The sequence below is a fragment of the Acipenser ruthenus genome, chromosome 16 (genome assembly GCF_902713425.1).
Source record: "Acipenser ruthenus chromosome 16, fAciRut3.2 maternal haplotype, whole genome shotgun sequence".
NCBI lineage: Eukaryota > Metazoa > Chordata > Actinopteri > Acipenseriformes > Acipenseridae > Acipenser > Acipenser ruthenus.
The window spans coordinates 3,719,887-3,742,654 of NC_081204.1; the positions used below are offsets into that span (position 1 = coordinate 3,719,887).

The 22,768-nt window shown below is 36.7% G+C and overlaps 1 protein-coding gene across 2 annotated transcripts in view; it reads left to right on the top strand.

The window, feature by feature from the left end:
- Positions 1-9,375: 9,375 nt before the first annotated feature.
- LOC117412175 (IQ motif and SEC7 domain-containing protein 1-like) overlaps positions 9,376-22,768 on the top strand; it is a 164,908-nt gene continuing 151,515 nt past the window's right edge. The window contains exon 1 of one of the 2 annotated variants that reach the window (XM_058988457.1): positions 9,376-10,135. In XM_058988457.1, the coding sequence (XP_058844440.1) occupies positions 9,879-10,135 (257 nt within the window). In that variant the 5' untranslated portion in view covers positions 9,376-9,878. The remainder of the gene's footprint in view (positions 10,136-22,768) is intronic. The other variant, XM_058988452.1, reaches the window with a different exon arrangement.

The window sequence follows — 22,768 nt, forward strand, 5'->3', positions numbered from 1 at the left end:
ATTAGAATCTATTACACTGATTTTTTTTGCACATCTCTATACCTATCACACTGTTTGGCATCTTGGAATATTACATTCAACAATCTGCTATTAGATCTGGTGAATTCCTACCTCTTCATTTAAACTGCAGGGAAAATCAAAGGGAGATTATGTTGACTTTCATTGAACCCAACAGGATGTCCAACTCCATAGGCTGCAATATAGCACTGGCACCAGTTCTGTGAACTGCTTGGAAACACATCATTAGAAACCCGATTTCATCATGCATTTTATTAATGGCTCAAATACATAAAAGATCAAGGGCTTTCACAACTCTTCCTAATGTTTTTTTTTTCTTTACAAGAAGCACCATTAACAATGCAACACAGGTACTCAGTGGCATGCAGCCAGGCTTAATGAGCCAAACGTGTTACATAAGAAGCTTCAATAGCCTGTTTACTTCTTTCTTTCACAAAATATCATTATAGGAAGGATTAATATACATCTTCCCATACCTTTCCTATAGATGGTTTTCCAGTTTCATCAACAATTCCCCATTAACACCCTATTCAAAAGCAGTTAGCCTTCCAATGTAGTATGTGTCCATGCATTAATTTACAGACACATATCTTGTGATAATAGTACTAGTACTACTAATAATAATAATAATAATAATAAAAATAATAATAACAGCATTAGCAGGTTATAGCGTACAGTGTTAAAGAACATGTAGCTGAGGCATTTACACTAGTATTGTGTAAATTCTAAAAGAAGTTAATTCTATTTTGATACAATGTTATTAATCATCAAAACCTTCAAACATTTAAGTTTTGCAATAGATTCAACTAATGTGTGACCATCATGACTCTGTAGATAGATGAACGACTCCACATTGAATGAAGAAGCACTGTATGTTCCAAATGTCATCTCTGTACCCTCAGTGTCTCTCAGATTAGCTTGAAAAGATTTTGCTACATTGAGATCCAGTTTAAAAAGGAAACGTGACATTTTGTTGTGTCCTTGTAGCTCAAAGCAAATAGAGTCTTTGGGAGGGTCGAAAGCCTCGGGAGGTTGTGTGGCACATGCACTGCCATCCTTCATGACTGAGCGAGTAAGACTGTGCATCAAGACTGAAAAGCATATTCAGTAAGCAGTCCCCCTGGTAAGTGCGTAGACTTGTAATACATACTGAGAAATCCAAGAGTGTAGAAAAACATTCAGTCCGTGAAAAAAAAAAAAAAAATTCCTTAGCTATTATCTGTTTAAAATTCAGAAGCAAGAAAGCCTGTCTTCTTTTTCTTGAAGTGTTTTGTTGAGTTATATTCTGTAGCACTTATTGAGACAGTACCTTGAGGTCATAAATTCATATGCCACAATTAATGTTCCCATGTTTTATTTTTTATTTTGTATTAATTAGATTTTTATATATTGGAAGAAATTAAAATAAATCAAACTATCTGCATGTAATCCCCAAACTTAAGAACTATACACATTTTAACAAACCTTTCATCTCTACATAGAGTATACAATAGCATGATTAAACCCATGGCAATCTTCTGATGCAAAGGATTTTTTATTTTTTTTATCACTGGTTCCTGAACGGTTTTAAATCTAAATAATGTTATGCACACTGTGAAAGTATTATGTTACATGATCTAGCTTTGAGTCTCAAAAAGTGGCCCCAAGAATTTGGTAGACTTGAAAGCTGAATTGTTTCCGCCCTCCTTCAAGAGTAGCTTAGAGGTTGTAGTCACCAGTGCAGCCAAATTCAATACAAATAACTACATAAATGATTTCTTTATAATAGGCAGCATGGAAGGGGAGTGCTTAATAGAAACTGATCATGTCTAGATGTGAACTGGCAGGAGTGCAGATGTTCCCATTCGGAGAATTGGATGACGAATGGGAGGTAATGGATGAATAAGTGAGCAATAAAAAGTAATATCTAGATTTAAGATTCAGAAGGTTCAACTGGGGTGTTTCATTACCAACGAGGTCTCAGATGTCAGCGTTTGAGTGATTTAAAGAAACATTGCAGCATCTTTAAACCAGCCATAATCATGTCTATAATACATGTCTATAATACAACTGTAGGCTTGCAAATAATTCATGAGTGCAGAGCATATTAAACAGTGAGGAAGTAAGAGCATTAAGAGCACAATAATGAGGAAATATTGAAGCCTGAATGGCAGATTGGAGACTCCAGAAGGCTGGTAGCAAGAGAAAGGTACAAGAACTGAGCTAAAGGCAAACCAGTTTATAATAAGGACAAGTTACAAACAGCAGGGCAAGAGTTAGAACTCTCAAGGGAAAGATACTTGAGGAGCTTGGGAGAGCCTATACAAATACAAACATGGTGAGCACACAGATTATAAAACTGTATTAAAGGAAGTCTTCGCCTCATGCTGGGAGTTAGTGAATGAACATAGGTGGAGAACAGAAATGCCAGCGGCATAGAAACCACAGGCAGAGAGACAGCAATGAAATATCTGCAGACATGACAGCGGCCACAGTAGATGAGGTGACGTTGCCTGTGATGAATGGAGTAATATTGAACAGAGAATAAGCAGCAAGACAAAATGAGGTAGAACCATCTGGTGTTGTCTGAAGCCCAAACGACAGAAAAGCAAAGACAACACAAATGATGAGTACAAAAATAAACAACGTTTAGAAAAAGTGCAAATATATATATATATATAATTTGTATTCATTTTTTCTAGACAAAACATTTTCCCACACAATACCATTTGGTCTCAAATCAAGCATATTGACATTGGTACTAACCTTGCCTGCCTCCTTCTCACAGTTAATTCAAATGCCTAGTTCATAGTAGAGTCTCTAGGCAACCCCTTCACCCTCACTTTTGAATCATTTCTCCTCATTCTCAAAGGTCGCTAACATCAGCTTGTGTTCAATAGGTTGAATGCTCTACAATATTACAAAAACACTTCAGGGCTGTTATGGAACCTTCTAGTAACATTTAGAATGAGCTAGCTAACTGAGAGATTCGGATGAATGTGTCAGTAAATGTATGATAAATTGTGGGTATCCATATGTTTGTACCTACTGGCTAAATAAATACAAATGTGTGGTCTTGCAACCAAAAACTGTAAGGTTTAGCAGGAAGCATATAATAACAAATAAATTAAGTATGTATATTTGAAAAGCACAATTGATTTCCCTGGTTATTATGAGTCTGAGAGCAACATGAGATGAAAGAATCGCCCCTGGCTGTGAATACAATTCTCTGTTAAAGTATTTAACCTCCATGTTGAAAGAGAAGTGCCACCAATAACAGAGTCAAAATAACACACTCTAATCAGTTTATTGGGGAAGCGTTACGCTTTTGTAACATTTGAACTTACCTGGAGGAAAAAAAAATGAGTGGGAAGATACAGCTTGATGGCCCATCTTACAGTTGTTTATTGCTATCATTGTCCATTGCAAAGTGGAATTTTACCAGTTATAGCCAAAAAATATCTTCCATCCAGTGATTTAAATAAGTAATACATCAAAACAGTAATCAATGTGCATTCTCATGCCTGCATTTTAACTGTGCAGTAACATTGACACCAAAAAATCCTTTAATGCTAAAGAAGCTTGCCTGGAAATGCACCTTCAGTGGGTGAGCTATATATATATATATATATATATATATATATATATATATATATATATATATATATATATAATATGGTATCCGTCATTAGGTTACACATTTTTGTGATGATGAATTTGAATTAGAAGCCTCAAACTTCCATTCACCAATCAGGCGCTACCACACAGAATATCTAGCTTTAGAAAAAAACAGAACAAAAGCAAAACATTGGAAAAGTAAATAAATCTCTATTTTTTTTTTTTAAAAGATTGAAACCCTTAAAATAGCAATAGATTAAAATATTTACCATTTTCTACCAGCTTCCCCCACCCAGAAGCTTATACTGGCAGTAACTAGAAATAATAAGTATGAAGATCTTAGAATTGATAATATGAAGAAAATGTGCAGAAAAGGGGGAAAAAAGTCATCATGACATATTTTAAGTTTTATTTTAAGGCACACTTAGTCCATTAAGAAAGCATGGAAAGTGTGAGAACAAGATGCTTAATCAACATTAAGCAGCGTTTTTACAATAACGTTGGGTTTGGTTTTATGAGTTCTATAGGAATTCCTTCAAGCGTACTGATGAAAGGAGCTATTAGATGATTGGTTGTAAAGGATGGGTAAGATGCCAGTGGTGTATAACAGTGATGGTTTTCTTCCTGCAATAACCAGCTTGCTGAGTGCACAGAGCAGAAGCTATTATTACTTTTCATTGGCAGTCAGCAACCGCATTTCCTTACATGCTGTACACAAGACAGATAACTCAGCCAGTCAAGAACGTGGTATTAGTTTGTTTATGTCCAATATGAATTTATTTGTTTGTTTTTTTAGATATATTGGGAGATTTAAAATAATGCAGTCATGCAACTACTGTATTATTTTCTGGTACGTTAGCTGGAAACTTAATTCCTAAAGGATACAATCAATTTAGTTAGAAGGCTTTACTCTATTCGATGTTCCTGTCACCCATTTACTGCTTTGATGATGCAGACATCAATACGATCACAGGCTCTACAGTAAATCCCACACATGCTCATATTCTACTGCATTCCATTTGCAATGAATGTAATAGACTTGAGTGCTGCGTTAAAGCAGATGTAGCCAAAGAGAAGCAATTTCCATGTGAGGATGTAAAGGTAGTTTTTTAACATTAAGAGTTTATTTCCTTTTTACAAAATTGGAAAGACCAGCATAGAGCATAAATGTTGTAACGCATCATGGAATGCAATTGATAAAAAAAAAAGCGGCTGGATTAAAACCAAACAGACCTACAGATCTTCACAGTGATGTCTGACCCTCAAAAAAAACAAAACTAAACATTGAGTTCACAGAATGAAAAAGTATGTTCAAATAATATCTCCAATTTCTACATGACTAAAGTTGTTTTTTTTTATCTCAGAATTCCTACAGGAAAACAAATAAGACAAGCATTAAAACAAGGAGCTAATTAGCTTACACCATTAAAATCCAATGACCCGTGATGTAGATTCAGAGAATCTCCCTGTAGTCACAACTAGCTGGTTTGCAAATGTTTATCTATTCATATAATTAAGTAAAGTTATTTTGGATACTGTATTGTACAATTACCCAAACTTTTTCTTTGTTTTAGTTTTTTTTTTTTTTTAAGTTTGTTATCTTGGTATTACTGTTTATTATTCTTAATAATCAGGTTTCCACACATTGATTTAAATCAGGGGTATCCAATCATGGTCATGGCCATTCCACTCCAGGTTTAACAGGTACAATGAGATCATTAATTACTTCAGGGTCTGGATGGAGGTTTAATTAGTTCAATTTAGAACAGGGTTGGTACAAAGACCAACTTTGGACACACCTGATTTAAATATTATTACATACAAGTTGAATTTATTGACGTGTGTACGATTTGTTGCATTCATTTGATGGTGGATTCTTAGACCTCAGTTTGTACAGTTCACCCAACCATTACTCGTGCTAGGCAGATGTGATCATTCTCTCTGCTGCACTTGCACTGCAACTTTCTTGCAGCACCTGGCAGCCTGCTCTAACCAAGCTCAACCATGCTTAACTCCTGGGCTCAGTCCAGATTAACATGGCTGTAGGCTGGTGTGACAGAGAACGAATGAATCTTGGTTATAAATCTCCTTCCCGACCTGTGAGGGCGCTGTGTAAATGGAACAGAGTGCCCTGGACTGGATGGTTTGACAATTCATTCCAGGGTGGAAAGATGGAAGTCGGGCATCTAGAAAGGGGGCGGAGTCTCAGTTCACCAAGTCATCGCCCCAGACAGAAGGTGATGTGGCAATCGCGGATTGAAGGAAAAGCAATTGCACTCGCTAACCAAGGGGGGGGGGCGGGGGTACGACTAAGGGTACAAAAGGGGAAGCAACGAAGCGAACTGTTCCTTTATTATGGTTACGTATGGAGCATGGAGTAACCGTAAAGAAACCGTGAGTGTTTCTGTGTTTGTCTGTTTTCAGACAAACACTGTTTGTACTTTGCACTTGTTAGACAGCTAACACCCGGGAGCTGTCGCTGTAAATCCAGCACCAAACCCGGATTACAACACTGCACTTGTCACAATAACTGTGTATTCACACTGGCACTAGAGCACCGTGAAAAGGTCAGGGAGCCCTGTCTGTACATATAAAGTGTACATTACTATTGTTTCGGGACTGAGCCCTGTATTATTTTGCTGTGCAACTACACATTGCTGTAGATCACCAGGAACATCACCAATGTGATATGATTAACTATAGTTTCCTGGTAGACGTACATGTGACAATACAACTAAAACAAAAAATCACATGATTAATGATTACCTATAGAATTCCTTGCAGACCAAAGGCGCTTAGTACAGCAAATCACAGCCTGGCTGTTTGTGTCTTCTGAGCTGTAGGCATGACTCTGAAAAGGATCAATGAAAACTTCAATGATGTACTTACTGCTGAATTACTTTTATATACAGGACAGCACATATTATTGATCGACATTTCGGTTCGGAGAAGTGGCAATATGGTTTGCACTGACTACTTTTAAAAATGTTGCAAAGCCTAACTATACTAACGATATAATGATCAAAGCTTTTATATTGGGGCATATCTTCTGAAACTGATGCAATTCATCATAGTCACAATAAATTCTATATTCTGCTGATCTTAGGATAAATGCGAACGAGATTTTTAGATGAGTAATTGATACAGTATGTACTTGGAACAACATGCATATTATACTAAGGATACTTGAAAGCTCTTGGGGTTATAAAAGTACCTTTTCAGTACCTATTTAAAGCAAAGTGGTGTCATAACAATATTAACATTGGTGGAAATAAATACTACCATTAGTATACTACTAAATACTACCAATACTACTGGTACACAAATGGACCTTCTTAATGATCTAAATGGTGGTGGGTTTTTTGTTCGGATTTGACTCCATTTTTTAGTATAGATAAGAGTATGACACTAAATCTACGTCAGTTTAATTGTATTTTTTTTTAAAGAACAGGCTACTATAATATTATACAGACAACAGACAGTTGCTAAAGTATTTACCATCACTATGAGCAATCTATTTAAAGTAATCAGACATGAAAACAACTTTCGGTTCCTCATACAGAAGTGTGCAGGTGCCAAGTGTACGTAGAGATAAAAAGTAATTACACCAAAGTCATTTATCATGCTCAGTAAACTCTGTTTACTTTATTAAGATACTCATCAGTATTGTGGATGATATTCACTTGGCCCAGTTCTTAATGAATATAAAAGAAGACATTAACCATTACAAAATTGTATTTTATTGGTTCTTAGTATGTTTGACATTCACAAACCATTTATGGCAATTTTATCAAGTGTATTCTAAACATTTGCATACTGCAAAGCTCTTTGGTCTCCTGTTTTTTTAATGTTTGGCTCCAGTTATTGTCAGAAACATTTTAAGGCCTGCAATATATTTCTCATAAAAGTAATCACATCCTTTAATATAAGCTTAGTATGCGTCTTAAATATCTGAACTAATGTACAGTATTGTTCTTGATGGTCAGATTAAATTAGTCTTAGATTAGTCACAATAAGTATGATATTTTAGACCGCTATCAAGTTGGCTCTTTAAATGCTTAAGAAGAGCTGTCAGCTGACTAAACATAGCCAGCCCTGATTTAATACATGCACGGAAGGGCTCATTTTGGGAGGAAGACTTTTAGTGGGAGTACTGCAAGCTATTTACATCATACTGTCACCGTGCAAGAAAAATAATAACACCATTAACGATTATATAACAAAAACCATAAACCACTTAAAAATAATTACAAGCCACTAAACAAAATGCCAGGGCTGTTTATCTGTTTTGGTAAGAAGGTGTGCTAATGACTGTTTTGAGCCAATCTGGCTCATTGTTGCTTGCTTACATGTACATTACAGTGTTTTTCTTCTAGATGTTCTTTTATTCTGGGCCACTGTGAAGTAAGGATAAAATCAAATTTGCTACCACAGGGGGAATTTTAAGAAAGCAACCCGGCCTGGAAATTGATACCCTAAATCATACATCCACAGAGGGCCTCTGTGCTGTTCAGTTGCTTTATTTTATTGATCCCAAAAATAATTAAAACACAACAACAAAAGAACTGTGGGATGAGTTAGGGGTCTCCAAAGGCTGCAAAGCGCTGGATAGATACTTTATCATAATGATATTGCTATTCAGAGAGGTGATTCCTGCTCCTGGAGCATGGCTCAACTGGTACAGTATGTGGTAATTGCCTGGCAAGTAGACATCATGAAAACAAATCACTTTAATGATTATTCTTAAACGATTGCACTGGGTTTATGAAATAAAATTATACAATTGCTAAGGATGATAACAAATGTTGCCAAATAATATACCGTTTTTCTAAACGAATTACTAGCTATTACCAACAAATGAACAGTGACATTAGTAACAGTTTATACCACAAGTGTTATTATAAAATGAATGTTCTTTGATATAATTATCATCATTATTATTATTATTGAATATTCCAAACAGTGTGTTTTTATTGATATAAGTTCATTTTAATGATCTTACTTTTAAATGGTTTAATATAGATCACCACATTAGAATCTGATGCTTCTGACTAAGAATAAATAACCTAACAAAAACACAGAAGACAATAATAATAAATAATAATATCTTTATTTTTATATAGCGCCTTTCATAGTGGACCACCATCACAAAGCGCTTTACAGAGGTAGGCTGTGAACTGTGCATTATATGCAGAGTCACTTACAATAGGACATTGATTTACCATCTCATCCGCAGGATGGAGCACAAGGAGGTGCAAGAGGTGGGGTTTGAACCGGTGACCTTTCTTAACACTGTATTCAGTAGGCAGTATGTTATGAGCCTTTTTTTTTTTTTAAATATAAAAAATATTTTAAAGGGTTTATACTTGGAAAACGCCCTATGAAAAAGGCAAACCCATATAGACGACTTTCGACGTCTGTACTGTCTATACTCCCACCTGCTGGACATAAGAAGAAATGACCAAATACTGTCCCCTAGCTTTACTCGTTCTAAGTTAAATAGGTAAATCAATCAACAAATCAATAATCTATCAATAAAAACAATTTGAGCAGCTTCACCTAGCATGATGTGTGCCTATAATACATTTAAATGGTTAAAGTAAGATTGATTTGCTAATAAAAAAAAATATGATTTCAGTTAGTGGAAAAGCGCTTCTCGGGTTGGAGGCGGCACAATTACACCCATCACAGAACTGAACCTGTTGGCAAAACACACAAGAAAGAAAACAGCAGAACAAACAGATCATTTAGCTTGAGTGTTAAAAAAAGACGGATACGTGCAACTACTGTATTTAAAACAAAAGAAAAAAAAAGTAATTATGTTTCCATTTCAGCCCAGGTGCACTTGTGAATAGGGATCTGCAAAATGCGCTCGCATTTGAAAGCGGAACTCTGACAGCACACTATATGAATGAAGAGTTAACCTTACCTCACAAGAGAGCGCGTTTTAGCAAATGTGGCTTGAGGTGGTTTAAATAAATAAAGCAATATCTTCCAAGGGTTAAATGCAACTCCTCTCGGAGTGCTTTACAGAGGTTACTGATTGTGCGGCAGAGCCTCTGGACGGCGTGCGGCTGCGGACAAACGTATGAACAACTTTTTTTTTTTTCTTTTTTTTTTTACTCATTCAATCAGTACCAAACGTAAACAATGGCGGAGCGGAGCAACCAACCCGCTTTACAATCTCAAGGTCCCCTGCTGTAGTAGAGGCAAAGGGACAGCGGTTTTTCTTTTTAAATTTTATTTCCCGTGGAAGCGGAGATATGGAACATGTTACAGAAAACCCGAGCAAGGCAGCGGAGTACCTCAAGGAGCTGAATAAAATCATCGAGACGCAGCAGGAGTTGCTGGAGAAGCAGAGGAATCGGATTGAAGAGCTGGAGCAGCAAGTGACCGATCTGTGCAAGGAAAACGCCTATCTGAAAGACCAGCACCACAGACATCTGGCCACTTGCCGGCTACAACAGGGCAATAGCCATCCCACTTTAGGAGCCATAAAAGAAAATGCAGTGCAAGAAAAGTAAGGCTTTATTACTTTCTCGTAGCCTTGAACAGAGAAGAAAACAAAAAAATAATTAAAAACACGCTTAAAACAATAGAAATATACGGATTTCAGTGCGTTAAAGGTTCTTTCTATTTGTTTTGCAAAGGTATTTAAATAAAGGGGACAAAGGTGTTTTCAGTACTAGACTGTAATACTTAATTGTTAGTAATCCGTTTAAATTAAAATAGTTGTGCCAGGTGCTAGAAAGAAAACGTAACTTAAAAAATGAGTATTGCTTGTAAATTGTGGAGATTCGAGTTTCAGTGCTATGTATGGAATCTGACAGATGCTGTCTCGTCTGGTCAGTGAGTCGGTCATTTTCTCTTGGAAATAAATTGACGCTTTGAGTGTCCTCGAAACCATGCCGTTATACTGATGCTGAAGACCTTCTTTAATTCATTCTCCAATCCCAACCCAATGGGAGGCATGTTTCACGCCCGTACAGAAGAAGAATCTGCAGAACTCGAAGATCTGCACCCGCCTTGATTCTAACAGAGCCCCAACATAAATTCTACCATAAAGTTATGACATTCTTCAGTGAGTGTATCGCGCTGGACAGCGTTGCTTACACAGTGCCGGTACATGAAATATTAAAACGGGTGTTTAGCTCGGGAATTGCTGTCAGTTCAGCTGTAAGAAGGATATTTTTTCAAAGGAACATTGTTTTACCCAAACGCGCAGAGCGATGGATGAAATATTCACAAGCATGCATACAGACAATAATGTTTCACATTGGAAAAGCTTTGTCTTTGTGTTTGGGCGTGTATATACATGTCAGAAGTGGGTATTGCTGATTAGTACAGGGGATGTATGAGAAGAATATTGATATTTCTCAACGCAAGTTGTCCTTAGATCACTCTTTATAGTCTATTGAACGGAATAGCTGTAATTGCCCATAGAATGTACTCTGACGCTAACGCAGCTATTTTTATAATAGTAGACTAATCAGACGTCTTTGAAATATTACTTGTAAAATACCAGTCACCACTGTACGTATTTGATTGTTTCTGTTTAAATAATATTAGCCTATCGTTTGACATTACACAGTTTCATAAATCCTGTCTCCCCACTGTGGCAATCCTTCTGCTGTTTTTAGTTATTTTATTTTACAGTAGGCGGGTTTGATACTATAGGTGCTCAACAATCATAGTTATATTTGCTTTCTGCGTGTTGTTAGTGAACTGACGTTGAACGCGTATTCAAATGATTGATTGTGGATTCTCATTCAGTTTACTAATACGACAAATTGCGATTGTGACAAGGCAATTCGTGTCTTTCTACACAAAACAATACTTGTGTCATTAAAATACTATTGAGTCATTAGTATACTATTGACTTGCTGTGCCAGGGATCTTTTTGGTAAGGTTGAATGAATGGTGAGATCAACTGGACAATTCGTATTGTAAGCAACACCTACTGTATCAGTATAGGAATGCTAATGGTCCACTGTAGAATTTACTCTGACTCATTTCTGGGTTTGTGTTCTATGTTTCCATTCCACGGCTTTACAGGGTTCCTCTCTGTGTGCCGAGCTCAAGGATGTTAGTCTTTTAAGTGGATTTACTACCCAGATAAGTAATAATCCGGGATATTTATGGAATGCACTATCAGCTTTTGGAAGTAGAACAGTCGCCATAAATCGTTTAGTGGCGTTTCACTCGATTTAAATTGGATGCGGTAGCCAGATACCATCGTTTTAATGACTTAAGGCAGCGTGACTAATTACTTTGAGATTAATTATTCGGAGGAAAATATTCTCACGGTCTTGCTTTAATGATTATCCATGTAAATACAATGTTCTACAGAAAGAAAAAAAACACAACCATATCGTATGATTAGACACCATAGGAAAGAGAGGGTGTAAATAGAGAGCAGGTCTCATCATACACACAGTGCTTACAGCTTCTAGATCACTCGTTCTAGAGCAGATTCTGTTGACACGTGAGCAGTATAGAACGTGATCTGGTGGTGGGTGTTTGCAACCATGTCCTTACCTTTTTTTATGGTGTGTTCAGTATCGATGTTGTTCCATAGCGATCAATAAGTAATTTACCAGTTAGTTGGGTATTGTTATACGTTTTAAAATAAAGTGTCTGTATTCATGTGGTGTTTATACAGCGTTTGAGTATAAAGTATTACTTAATAGTAGAAACATGTTCAAATAAAATAAAAATACAGACTCTGAAGGACAGGGGCTTCAACTGAAGTGATTTGATAACTTTCAGTAGAAACGGGGGCGATGATGATTGGTTTGAAGTAGAATGTCCTGAAATCGAGTGTGACATTTATAGCTTGTTAAAAACAGCTATCTTTAAAGGGGAGATAACCATGGATTTTAAAATTAATGTATTGCTATTTTAGCGCAGACAACATCTCTGGTCCGCTCATTCATCTGTGCTGCAAAGCATTTGATCCTTGGCTTGTTTTAATTATTTTTCTACTTCAGTTTGGGATGCAGATTTTTCAAATAGAAGTACATTTTATCAGCTGCTTTCTGTGCAGCCGGTCACGTGGTGTGATTGTCTGGTTGCAGCAGGACGATTGGACTAGTGAGACTCACAATAGCACAAGGGACGTATTTAGGTATTTGTTAAAGCTGTTTAATAATGCACTTCCTTTGTAAAGTTAAATATGATTATCTTCCTGACATTATTCCTGACAGTATGTTTTTTATCTTGATTATATAGGTTTGGGCATTAAGTACACCAGTACATAACTTCTATGTGTGTTGTGTTAATCTATTTTTAATACTGAATGAAGATACTTTTTTTAAACTTTGTCATCTATGCAAAAATAAATAAATAATTTAAAAACCTTGATTGATAGATGTATTGTTTCTGGGAGCTGTTTAACAATACACGCAAGATTTAAGATCAGTGTGCCACCTACACTTGAGGCATTTCGCCCTAATACAATTTGTCTAAACAATGTGTTTTTATTTCGCTCTCAGATCAACTTTTATTATAATTGTGACAAATATATTTTTGGAAGGAAAGAGCGGCGTTAGAAAGGAAGGTCTCTCGGACATCACCTTCCTGTCTGGAAAGCAAACACGTGTAAAGCTGTTCAGTTACTAAGTCCAAATAAAATCAGCTCGTGGAGACGAACATTTGCTATCAGCAAATACAGAAAGGATGACAATTACTCTGGAGTTGTAATGAGAGGAGAAGTATTTGTTAAACTGCAAATACCCCTTTAGACTTGGGATGAAAGTTTGAAAAAGCTTGTGCTCGTATAGGTGTTTCACAACTAACGCATCGTATACTTCCAGCACATCCTGTGACAGCCACCTCGTTTGTGTAGAAATGTGTGCAGCAGAAAACAAAATTAGGCCGCTACAATTTAGCAAAGCATCTGCAAGACATTGTGAGTAGAGTGCCTTTATCACTGTCATCTTAGACTCCAAATGGTAGTGTCATGCTGTCCAAATAGATATAATAGAGATGCAAATGACACCACCCTTGTTACTTACTATGTACAGCGTGCCTTCATAGTAGAATCTCGAAAGACACCCTGCTATGAAATGGGAGTCTTCTTTGCAGCCCCGTGTAATCACGCGTGAAATGCAGCTCCTTTAATGTAAATAATCCATTCACAGTTCAATCTAATAGGCTCGAATTCATCTAATCATTAAATGGCTATTGCTACAGTTTTGCTCCTTTTTTTTTTTTTTTTTTTTTTTACATCATATATGACCAGGCTGTTTCACCAATAAAAAAAACAAAAAAAAACAACAGTAATATTTTTCAGGAACTCTGTAGTTTAAGGATACTTAAATTAATATGTGTTATAAAGGAAGCTAACAATTATAACAAGTATGCTGTTTGAGGGAATGTTAATTCGGATGCAGCAGTCATTAGCTTCTATTGTAAATAATTGGCTACAGAAATGGTTGAGTGCCTTGTGCAAAGAGCCCTTCATAAAAGGCAAGGACAATTAGCAATGTTCACTATGGAGGGCACTAATGCTATCATAAATTGAAAAATAGATTTGTATGTAAAACATTTTTGTTTTAAGGTTATATTTTGGACTTTTTTTTAAATTATTTACCGAAATAGATATTTTTGTTTTTAAATCTCACTATTTTTTATAAATAAGTAAACTTCTGTCTTTTATCTGAAAGCATTTTATTTCACTTTTTTCAATTCCTCTTCGCATATGGCTGAAAGAGTGAAAAACGACAGTGACTTTAATGGAACGGGGAAAAAGAGAGTGGCATCTTCTGATCTGTTTTTTTTTTAAAATTTATTGCTGCTTCCTACAGCAATTGTTGGTGCTGCTTCATTTGTTTGAAGTACCTTGTGTTGAGAGTTTCATTCCAATGTGCTGTGCCAGTGAGCAGTGAGGCAGTGAGGCAGTTTGATACCCCTGGAGAATAATAATCCGTTGTTGATTGCTTTCAGGATTACTGGGAATGGGATAGGATTGACTTTTGGGAAAAAAAAACAACAACAACTGCTGTCCTGGTTTGAGAATCTCTTGCCAGAAACCAGCTTAGTCATAAGAGTTTCTATAGACAAGTGTAATACAGCCGTCCCAGGAGTAATTAGTTACAGTCAAAGAAATAACTTCATTAGTGCTACAAGAAATGAGCATCGGAAGCTATATTTATCCTAAACGTTATCATAGTCTTTTTTTCTACAACACTGAAAAGCACAGATGTTTTCAAAAAAGGCATGTTATTTTTAGTATATTGACTGTAGGGTAGCAGAACGGAACATACTCTATGTGCGTCCTTGAATCGCTCCTGATTCTGTTTTTAGTCCTCTTGTCTTTATTGTTTTGTCTCTTTTTAAATCGTATCTGTATGTCTCTGATGAGCAGGCAGCAGCACAAAGCCACATGTGCTCTTCTGATGCTGTTTGCAGTGCCAGGAAATCTTAAGAAAAGAACAGTATCCAAGTCAATGCAATGTAGCCAATATTAAAACTTTGCATACAGAAGTTTTGCCGTCTAAGAGACTGCAAAAAAAAGTTTCACAAATATCTAGATTTTTATATAGTGCCTTTCATGATAAGGTAATCAAAGAGTTCTGTACATTTAAGAGCACCAACAGGTAAAATAATTAAAATCTAGATTGAACCAAAATTGGACACTGTGATAAATGAAAAGCCAAAAACACACTTCACCGGGCAGCTATACCTTACTGGCCAACTCCATGCAGAGTGAATAAAGACTTTGCCAGCTCTGGCCCCAGGCATCTCTCATAATTCTGTGTCTAGTGTGTTCAATATGGAAGAAGAGGTGGGCATTGGGAAATGCATTTCAGGTACTGTAATCTGGTCAGGCATACAAGATCCACTCGGCCAACTATCTAGGCATGTAAACTGGCCAATCAGTCCCAGAGTCAGTTGCCATCTAGCCCCAATCATCTGCATGCCAAGTCAGCCCCTCATCCAGTCCGCAGATTTGGAGAACACTGACTAATCAGTTCTCCATTCATTAAGCCAGTGAGATATCCTGCCAGTTTGTTATTTTAACAGAATTGAACAACAACAGAGCCCCCCACCTCTTCCTTTGAGTTGTCTTCTTCCTGTCCTTGACTGTTATGTACTCCCCATTCCTGAACTGTGGTTGCTTCCTCATCTCCTGCTGTTCTGTATGCTTCGGGTGTTTTGAACTCTAAGCTTGTTTTATTGGGAGATTGGGATTCTGGACCCTCATTATTGGGTTGGCTGTCTGAATCCCGCTCTTTTATAAAATTATTGAATCTTGGCTGCCAACTCAATTAATTCCGATTGGAGTCACGACTATTACAATAAGAAACTCATTACAGCAAAATGCTGCCATGGATAACATTATAATGATGCTGGATAGGGCATTTCCAGTTGCACTGTAAGCCTTTTTCTTAATGAGTTGCCTATGAGTCTGTTTTTATGAAATCGTTTAACTGTGAAAGCCTTACCGCAGAAGAGTGCTAATGTTTGCCCAACACCTGCATACTTAAACCCTTCACCTTCAGTACTGGTAGACGCTACCACTGACATTTGTGTTGTAAAATGTTTTATAGGTGCCACTTCAATATGCAGGTTAATACCATTCATAAGGCTTCATTTTTAAACTAATTTACATCACTGTGTGATAATGCAAAAAAAAACAGCATTAGCCTTAGGTCTCTCATGTTTTGCCAGAGTAATTGCCACTTTGAAGGCACTTGAATGGGGATGGTGACAGGGATATTGTCATTCACCAACAGTTATGTTAGGTTGGATAGCAAGAGGAAAATGGAAATACAGATTTTTGCTGTACTGTAGCTCATTCCTGCAAAGGATGAAAGTTTAATCCACACGACAGGTGTGTTTCTTTTCCTTTTATTGATGTAGATATTAGTCTGTCTGTATGACTAGGTATTATGTTTTACTGTATCCCTCGTAGGGTGTTTTGACTATTGCCACACTAGAAAACGACTGCAATGCTCCTATTAAAGACTGCAGTGGTACATTTTCACAGCAAATGACACCTTAACACCACTGAAAAGGTTTTCTCTTACTGGTTATGATCTAAATCTTACCATTTTTTTCTGGGTCAAGACACTGGTCATAGCTATTGAATGCAATATCTTCTAGCAGTAGGAAGCCTTCCAACAACTACTGTACCGTACAGATGTGTCTAGAGTGCATTAAGCTAGTGAGCCAGTGAGTGGTTCTTGCAATTTGCTAATGAACTTTTAGCTCTTTTTAGCTCTAGGTGTTCTAGCACCCTTTTACCAAATAATACGCATACAGTATCTGTTTTTTATAATACAGTAGGTGCACATAGCAGCCTATATTTTGGTTTACAGTTCATCATTATAGTTTGTCATATTTTGCGTTAAAACTTAATACTCTTGAGCTTCAGTTGATTTTGAGTCATTTTTTAAAGGATTCCTTTGGAACAGTACATTTGCATTTGTTACATATGTCCACTTCTTGAAACTGCCTGAAGCAAAGCTGTTGTTTGAAATGTTGTTCAAAAAAGGAAGTGATAATGTTTATCTGGAGAACTGATGTACCTGCATGCCGTGCAGATCTCTGTGGTTTGGGTTTGTACATCTCTTTGAATGTTTGTTAAAAAACAAAAACTGATGAGGTGCAATGGAAACAACTTAACATTGCACCAGTTTGATATTTGTTCTTATTCATTTCATCACTCTCTCGCTTAATATTGAAATGAAAAGCATCTTCGGTGAGCACACTATTATTTGTTAGGTCAAAATGAAAAATGTTGAATACGCAGGTTTCCTAATTGTAGTAATACAATTATCTTCATACCCAAGGACGGCAATAGAATGCATGATGCTTTGCCAGCAGAGAAAATAGCTTGGGAATTTGTTTAGATAGCACTGTATAGAGAATATTTAATTAAAGTCATGGTCATACCAGGTAGCCATTTAAATACAACTGACATTCATGAGATAAAGAAAGTAAACAAGCACGGATGCATTGCAACAGTGTTTTAATGCAGTAAAATATTGATGGGCAACATGAGAATATCTGTGAATGAATGAACATAGTTACTCAGACCTCCTCCCAGTAGGCCTCTACAGTAATGCCTTTTTTAGCCCCACAAAACACCTGCTCCAATTAATCTCAACACGTGCAAATAAATACAAGAACGAAATTCTAATGAGTGTATCTGGGTTGAAAGAGAACCTACTTTGGCGACAACCAATATGCTGTTCAGTCACTTTGTCCTGCAATCAATTAGTGTCTATTCTCAACAGTTTTCTTGGCAGGGTGCTGTACATGCACATTATGAGGTGCCGTCTTGCCAAGGCATGCATGTTTATTTCATGACTCACTTTTGCTCATTCTGATGGCACTGTGGGGATGACCAAACTATATTCCAAACGTGTGTTCTCTGTAGTATTCGTCATAGCTGACATGTCCTTAGTTATTCAGAAGCAGAGGACTGACTCTTTCTAGCAGTTACAATCTGCTAAATAGCCTCTGTGGGTGAAGGGTAAGCAGCAGTCAGTTATGTTTTGCTCAGTAAGCAATCAGTGGAGCCAGTGTGTTTACTCAACATGGTGCCCTGTCCAGAAAGGACTGCTGGGTCAGTCCAGCTCAGGTGGACCAAAATCTGGGAAGATGTTTTCATCCATGTGGTGGATGATAACTACATACTGTTGAGAAAAAAAGTGCCAAGGCAGGTGGTGTGTTTTTACCAAAGAAGAGCTGTTTAGCTGTGTAATTCTGTGTCTGATAAACATTTTGAAGATATTTTCACTTTCTGCATGCTGAGGATGAGCCAGACATTGATTGTTGTAAGAGATTGAGTAACACCTTTTGGTCCACTTGAGCTGTAGTAACCCTTCTGTGTATGTGCTGTAACTTGACAACATGATCCAACCAAGGTTATGTAAAATAAGGTATTCAATGAAAGTGTAATCTGAGGCAGTTTGGTATTTCTCTGTCCATGTACGATTGGACTTGAATGATTCGTTTAACTAAGGCCGCGTGTTACAACACAGGTTGGAGGAAATCTTCGGCAATGAGTATTGCGCTGCTTTCAGCATTTCAGAGATTATGAAGTGTGAAATTAGAGTCAAAACTGGAATCGTCTCACAGCTGATTCTCATTTCAAAACCGGAGGAACATGCTGATTTCAGCGTTTATTACTTTGAAGTGTCTCAGGGCATTGTCAAATGGATTTAGTTAAATGTTATTGGTAGGTATTAAATATAAAGCAAAATAGAAATTGTAAAAATACAGACTGCCGACATTCCATACACTTAGAAAATAATTGCCATAGACGCTAAGTATATGTTTGCATGAGGTGATTTTGTAATTTACTCACTGTAGTTTTTTTGACAGCTGTATTCTACTCGAGTTATTACTGAATTACACTGCATGTCTTCAATTGAATATGATCGACGTGGAGTGACTCCCCACTTTGAGCTCTTTTAACCAATGAATAGCTTTCAAAGAAAATGTATTTAAGAGAAACCACACGCTAAGAGACCACTGAGACGTGGGGCTATGGTTTAACATCATTCAGCACATTATTTCCTAATTCCCTGTCCTGCTGTAGGCTTCAGGGTTGGATTTTCTGTGGTGCACAGAATTTTCTGTTTTCTCCCTGAAGGGGTATTAAAGCTGCTTAATTACAGTTTGGAATTTCCCCTTCAAATGAATGATTGAATCAGGGTACTCAGCAACCGTCAACAGGAAACCCATTTGGAACATCAGCAACAACAAAAAGTTTAAAGATAGTGCATCAAAGCTTAAGAGGCTGCAGACTCACCATAAGGGAAGAAACACATTGTTACCCTGAATGTAAAAGAGTCTTCAAAACGGTGGTAACCGTATGGCATGTTTTGGAATAATCAAGGGTACTGTGGTCAGACAGTATTTAGATATTGTGAGTAAAGCATAGCTGAAGCCTTATAGCAGGGGTGCCCAATCACAGTCCTGGAGGGCCATTCCACTCAAGGGTTAATAGATAATGAACTACCTTCTAGTCTGGGTGGAGGTTTAATTGGAACAAAGAGCTAGACTGGAAGGGACAACTTTGTGAACCCCTGCCTTATAACCAAGGCTGCTTTATTAAAGAGGCGCCTGTGGGTGAGTCTAACAAACTGAAGCAATCTCGTGACTAAAAAAAAAAAATAATAAAGCCTGTTAGCAAAAGATGGTGTGAATATTTACTGGTAAAGGAAAATGGCAATACGTAAAATAGAAAATGAATTGTTGCATACAATCCAGGATTGTGTTATGACAGTTAAGACTTTGTTCTGCAATTCCAGCAAATGTAGGAGTGAGTAATTTAACAGAATATTTCAGTTTTAGCCAGGTTTTCAAAGCACTCGCACGACTTAAAACTACCGCCTTGTGAGAATTGTCAGATGATTTAGTGCTGATGAAATTAAATGAAATGGTTATTCAATTAATTAACAATGTATATTTGTTAAGTTTTGTAAAACACACTGTACAACTGTAAAAGTATTACAATACACCAGATTCTACCAGCAATATACTGTGGTATTTTACTATATTAGCACAATTTGGAATACAGAGCAGTGGAAGGTGCATTTTTACAGCATTCAAATGTATTTAATTATTACAATGTGTGCATGAAGCCTACATTGTAGTAGATTGTACTTGTTAAAAAATACATTTTATTAATGAACACCTTTGTAATCAATGCAATATCTACTGTTGTACTATATTTCAGGTTCCACAGCGACTTCTGTGTTTTATTTAGTTTTTTTTTTAAGGGTTATTGGTGAGCTTGTTAAAGTCAGCTTCTCTGTGTTTTAAAAGTTAATCTCCGGATTTGATAAATCATCTCGTTTTACCCGTCAGAAAATCGCATACCTTCATATGTCAAACGTCATGAAAGTGTAAATTGCAATAATCACGATGCTGGCACAACCGAGAAATGGAAAAATGTGTGCCCCTTGACCCATCATATACAGCGTCTCAACGTGATGTTACCTATGGACATGTGTGAGGACTATCTACAAACATTAATCTCTGAGATTCATCAGGGTTTATGCTGTACCTTGGGAAACGGTGGCATATCTAAACCAGTCCCTCGGGGAAGAACCCTTCTTGATACAGTAGTTTTACTTCTGTTTTGTTAACACTGAGGCTTGATCAGGGTATTTTGTAGCATGATCACATGGTAATAAAATGCTTTACTGGGACCAGTTAATGGGCTGGTTCATTGACAGTCCAGTTACTATACTTCTGGATACTGTTCCACTACTGTATATGACTTGCACACAAATGTCAGGGGTAGTGAATTTGTGATCGATGTACACGTACTACAGTTTTGTTCTGACTGTATGGCATAACCATCAATTAACTCAATTGTCAAAGTGTAAAACAATGAGGAAGCATGCTATTTTAAATTAATTGAACTGTGCTTTATAAAAAACAAAACTGCTTTCACCTCACCTGTTTTTTTTTTTTATCTCAGAAATGAGAGCTATTTTTGTCTTATATAAATATGATCTTTTTGTTTTTTTTATACACTGGTTAGAAAAAAAACAAAACACATTGTTGTTGTGCCTGACAGCTGAATTAAGATTCAGTGCATAAAATATTTTCAAAATTATTTGGAGAAATATAATTTGGTGCCGTATGTGATTTGAAATGGAAAATCGTTTAGCTCTGTGTGTTTTATTGGAAAGGAGTAATACTGTTTTTCTCATCTCAGTTGTTTGTGATGCATCAAAGTTACCTTTTCGTTGTTACTCAACAATAGCGCACAACTGATACTAAATAATGCTTATTTACAAACAGAGGGGGTGAGAAGTTATTATGAAGCAGTGATAGACCCTCATTTTCAAATATCCGGGCTCTCTTATTCGGTCAGTATTAATATGACCAGTCCATCACAATGGCTTTACCAATTAAAGGGAATTGAATCCCCATTTGTCCTGGCTTTGGAGAGTAATATAAACTAGATTAGAATGTGCTGCTTTGGGCTTTCCATCAATTTATCTCTTCTCTCTGCTATCTGGATAGCATTTGTCAGAATGAACAGGAAAGATTCATGGCCTGCAAGGGACCTTCCAGTTTAAAACGGTAATGAAATCTTAGACTGCAGCTGTGGCCAAAAGTTTTGCATCGCCTAGAATTTTAGGATTGAGACAATAAAAAAAAAAGCTATATTAGCATAATTTAGATCTTTTATTTAACATCATGAAATCAAACTACAAAATGATATCGCAAAAGTCTACCAGAAGCCATAATAGCAGTGCATTATTTCATGTTAGATTTCGAAATGTCACATTTTCTGCCAGTTTGTCGTTAAGTATATGGAAAACTACAAAGCGGTATGCAATTCATTATGTCATCATAATATTATTCAGCAGGTTTCATTCATCTTTACAAAGCAAAACTAGTTAATTCTATAGGGTGATGCAAAACTTTTGGCCATAGTTGTAAATCATTACATAAACACAGACTAGTTTGTATGTATTGATTTTTCATCACACTAGTTTTTAAATGTAATTTATTACAGTATAACTGAGTATGTTACCCTTTCAAACACCAGAAAAATATAAAATTGCTGTTTTTATTACAGTACTATATAGCACAGCTTACTCACTGCTTAAAATACAGAGCTTCTATCTGCACAGGGTCTCAAAGTGCTTTGCAAATACCACTGAATTATTAAGGACCCACTGAAGGTAGCTAATAAAGTATGTAAAACTGGCATGCTGGTTGATTCTGTATCATGTAAAAAAAACAATAGTTGCTGGTTGAAATACTGAGGGCTGCAGGGGCTACTAATAGTAGAGACGGGGCAAACGGCCAAAATTTCATTTGAATTCTGGGCAGATAGCTCAATCCGCTGGTATCTGGGGAGTCGAGATAGCAGTCGCCTTTGAGATTAAAACTGTGTACTTAGTCCCTGATTATGCTTGACCATTCCGAAGTAAAAAAGAATTGAAAAGCCTGGAAGTTGGAAAGTAAAATCAATGTGCGTTCTTGAGAGCTGTCACTTGAATCCTGTCGCTCAATGGCAATTTACTTCCAGTACCTACATGTCCAGCTCACGTTCCTCTGAGTGCATACATCCCCATCCAAGGATAATCAGCAATTAAATACTTACAAGGAAATAGGAGACAGTGGACTGATTCCTATATTCACAAAGGCAGGTCATTATTTGCTG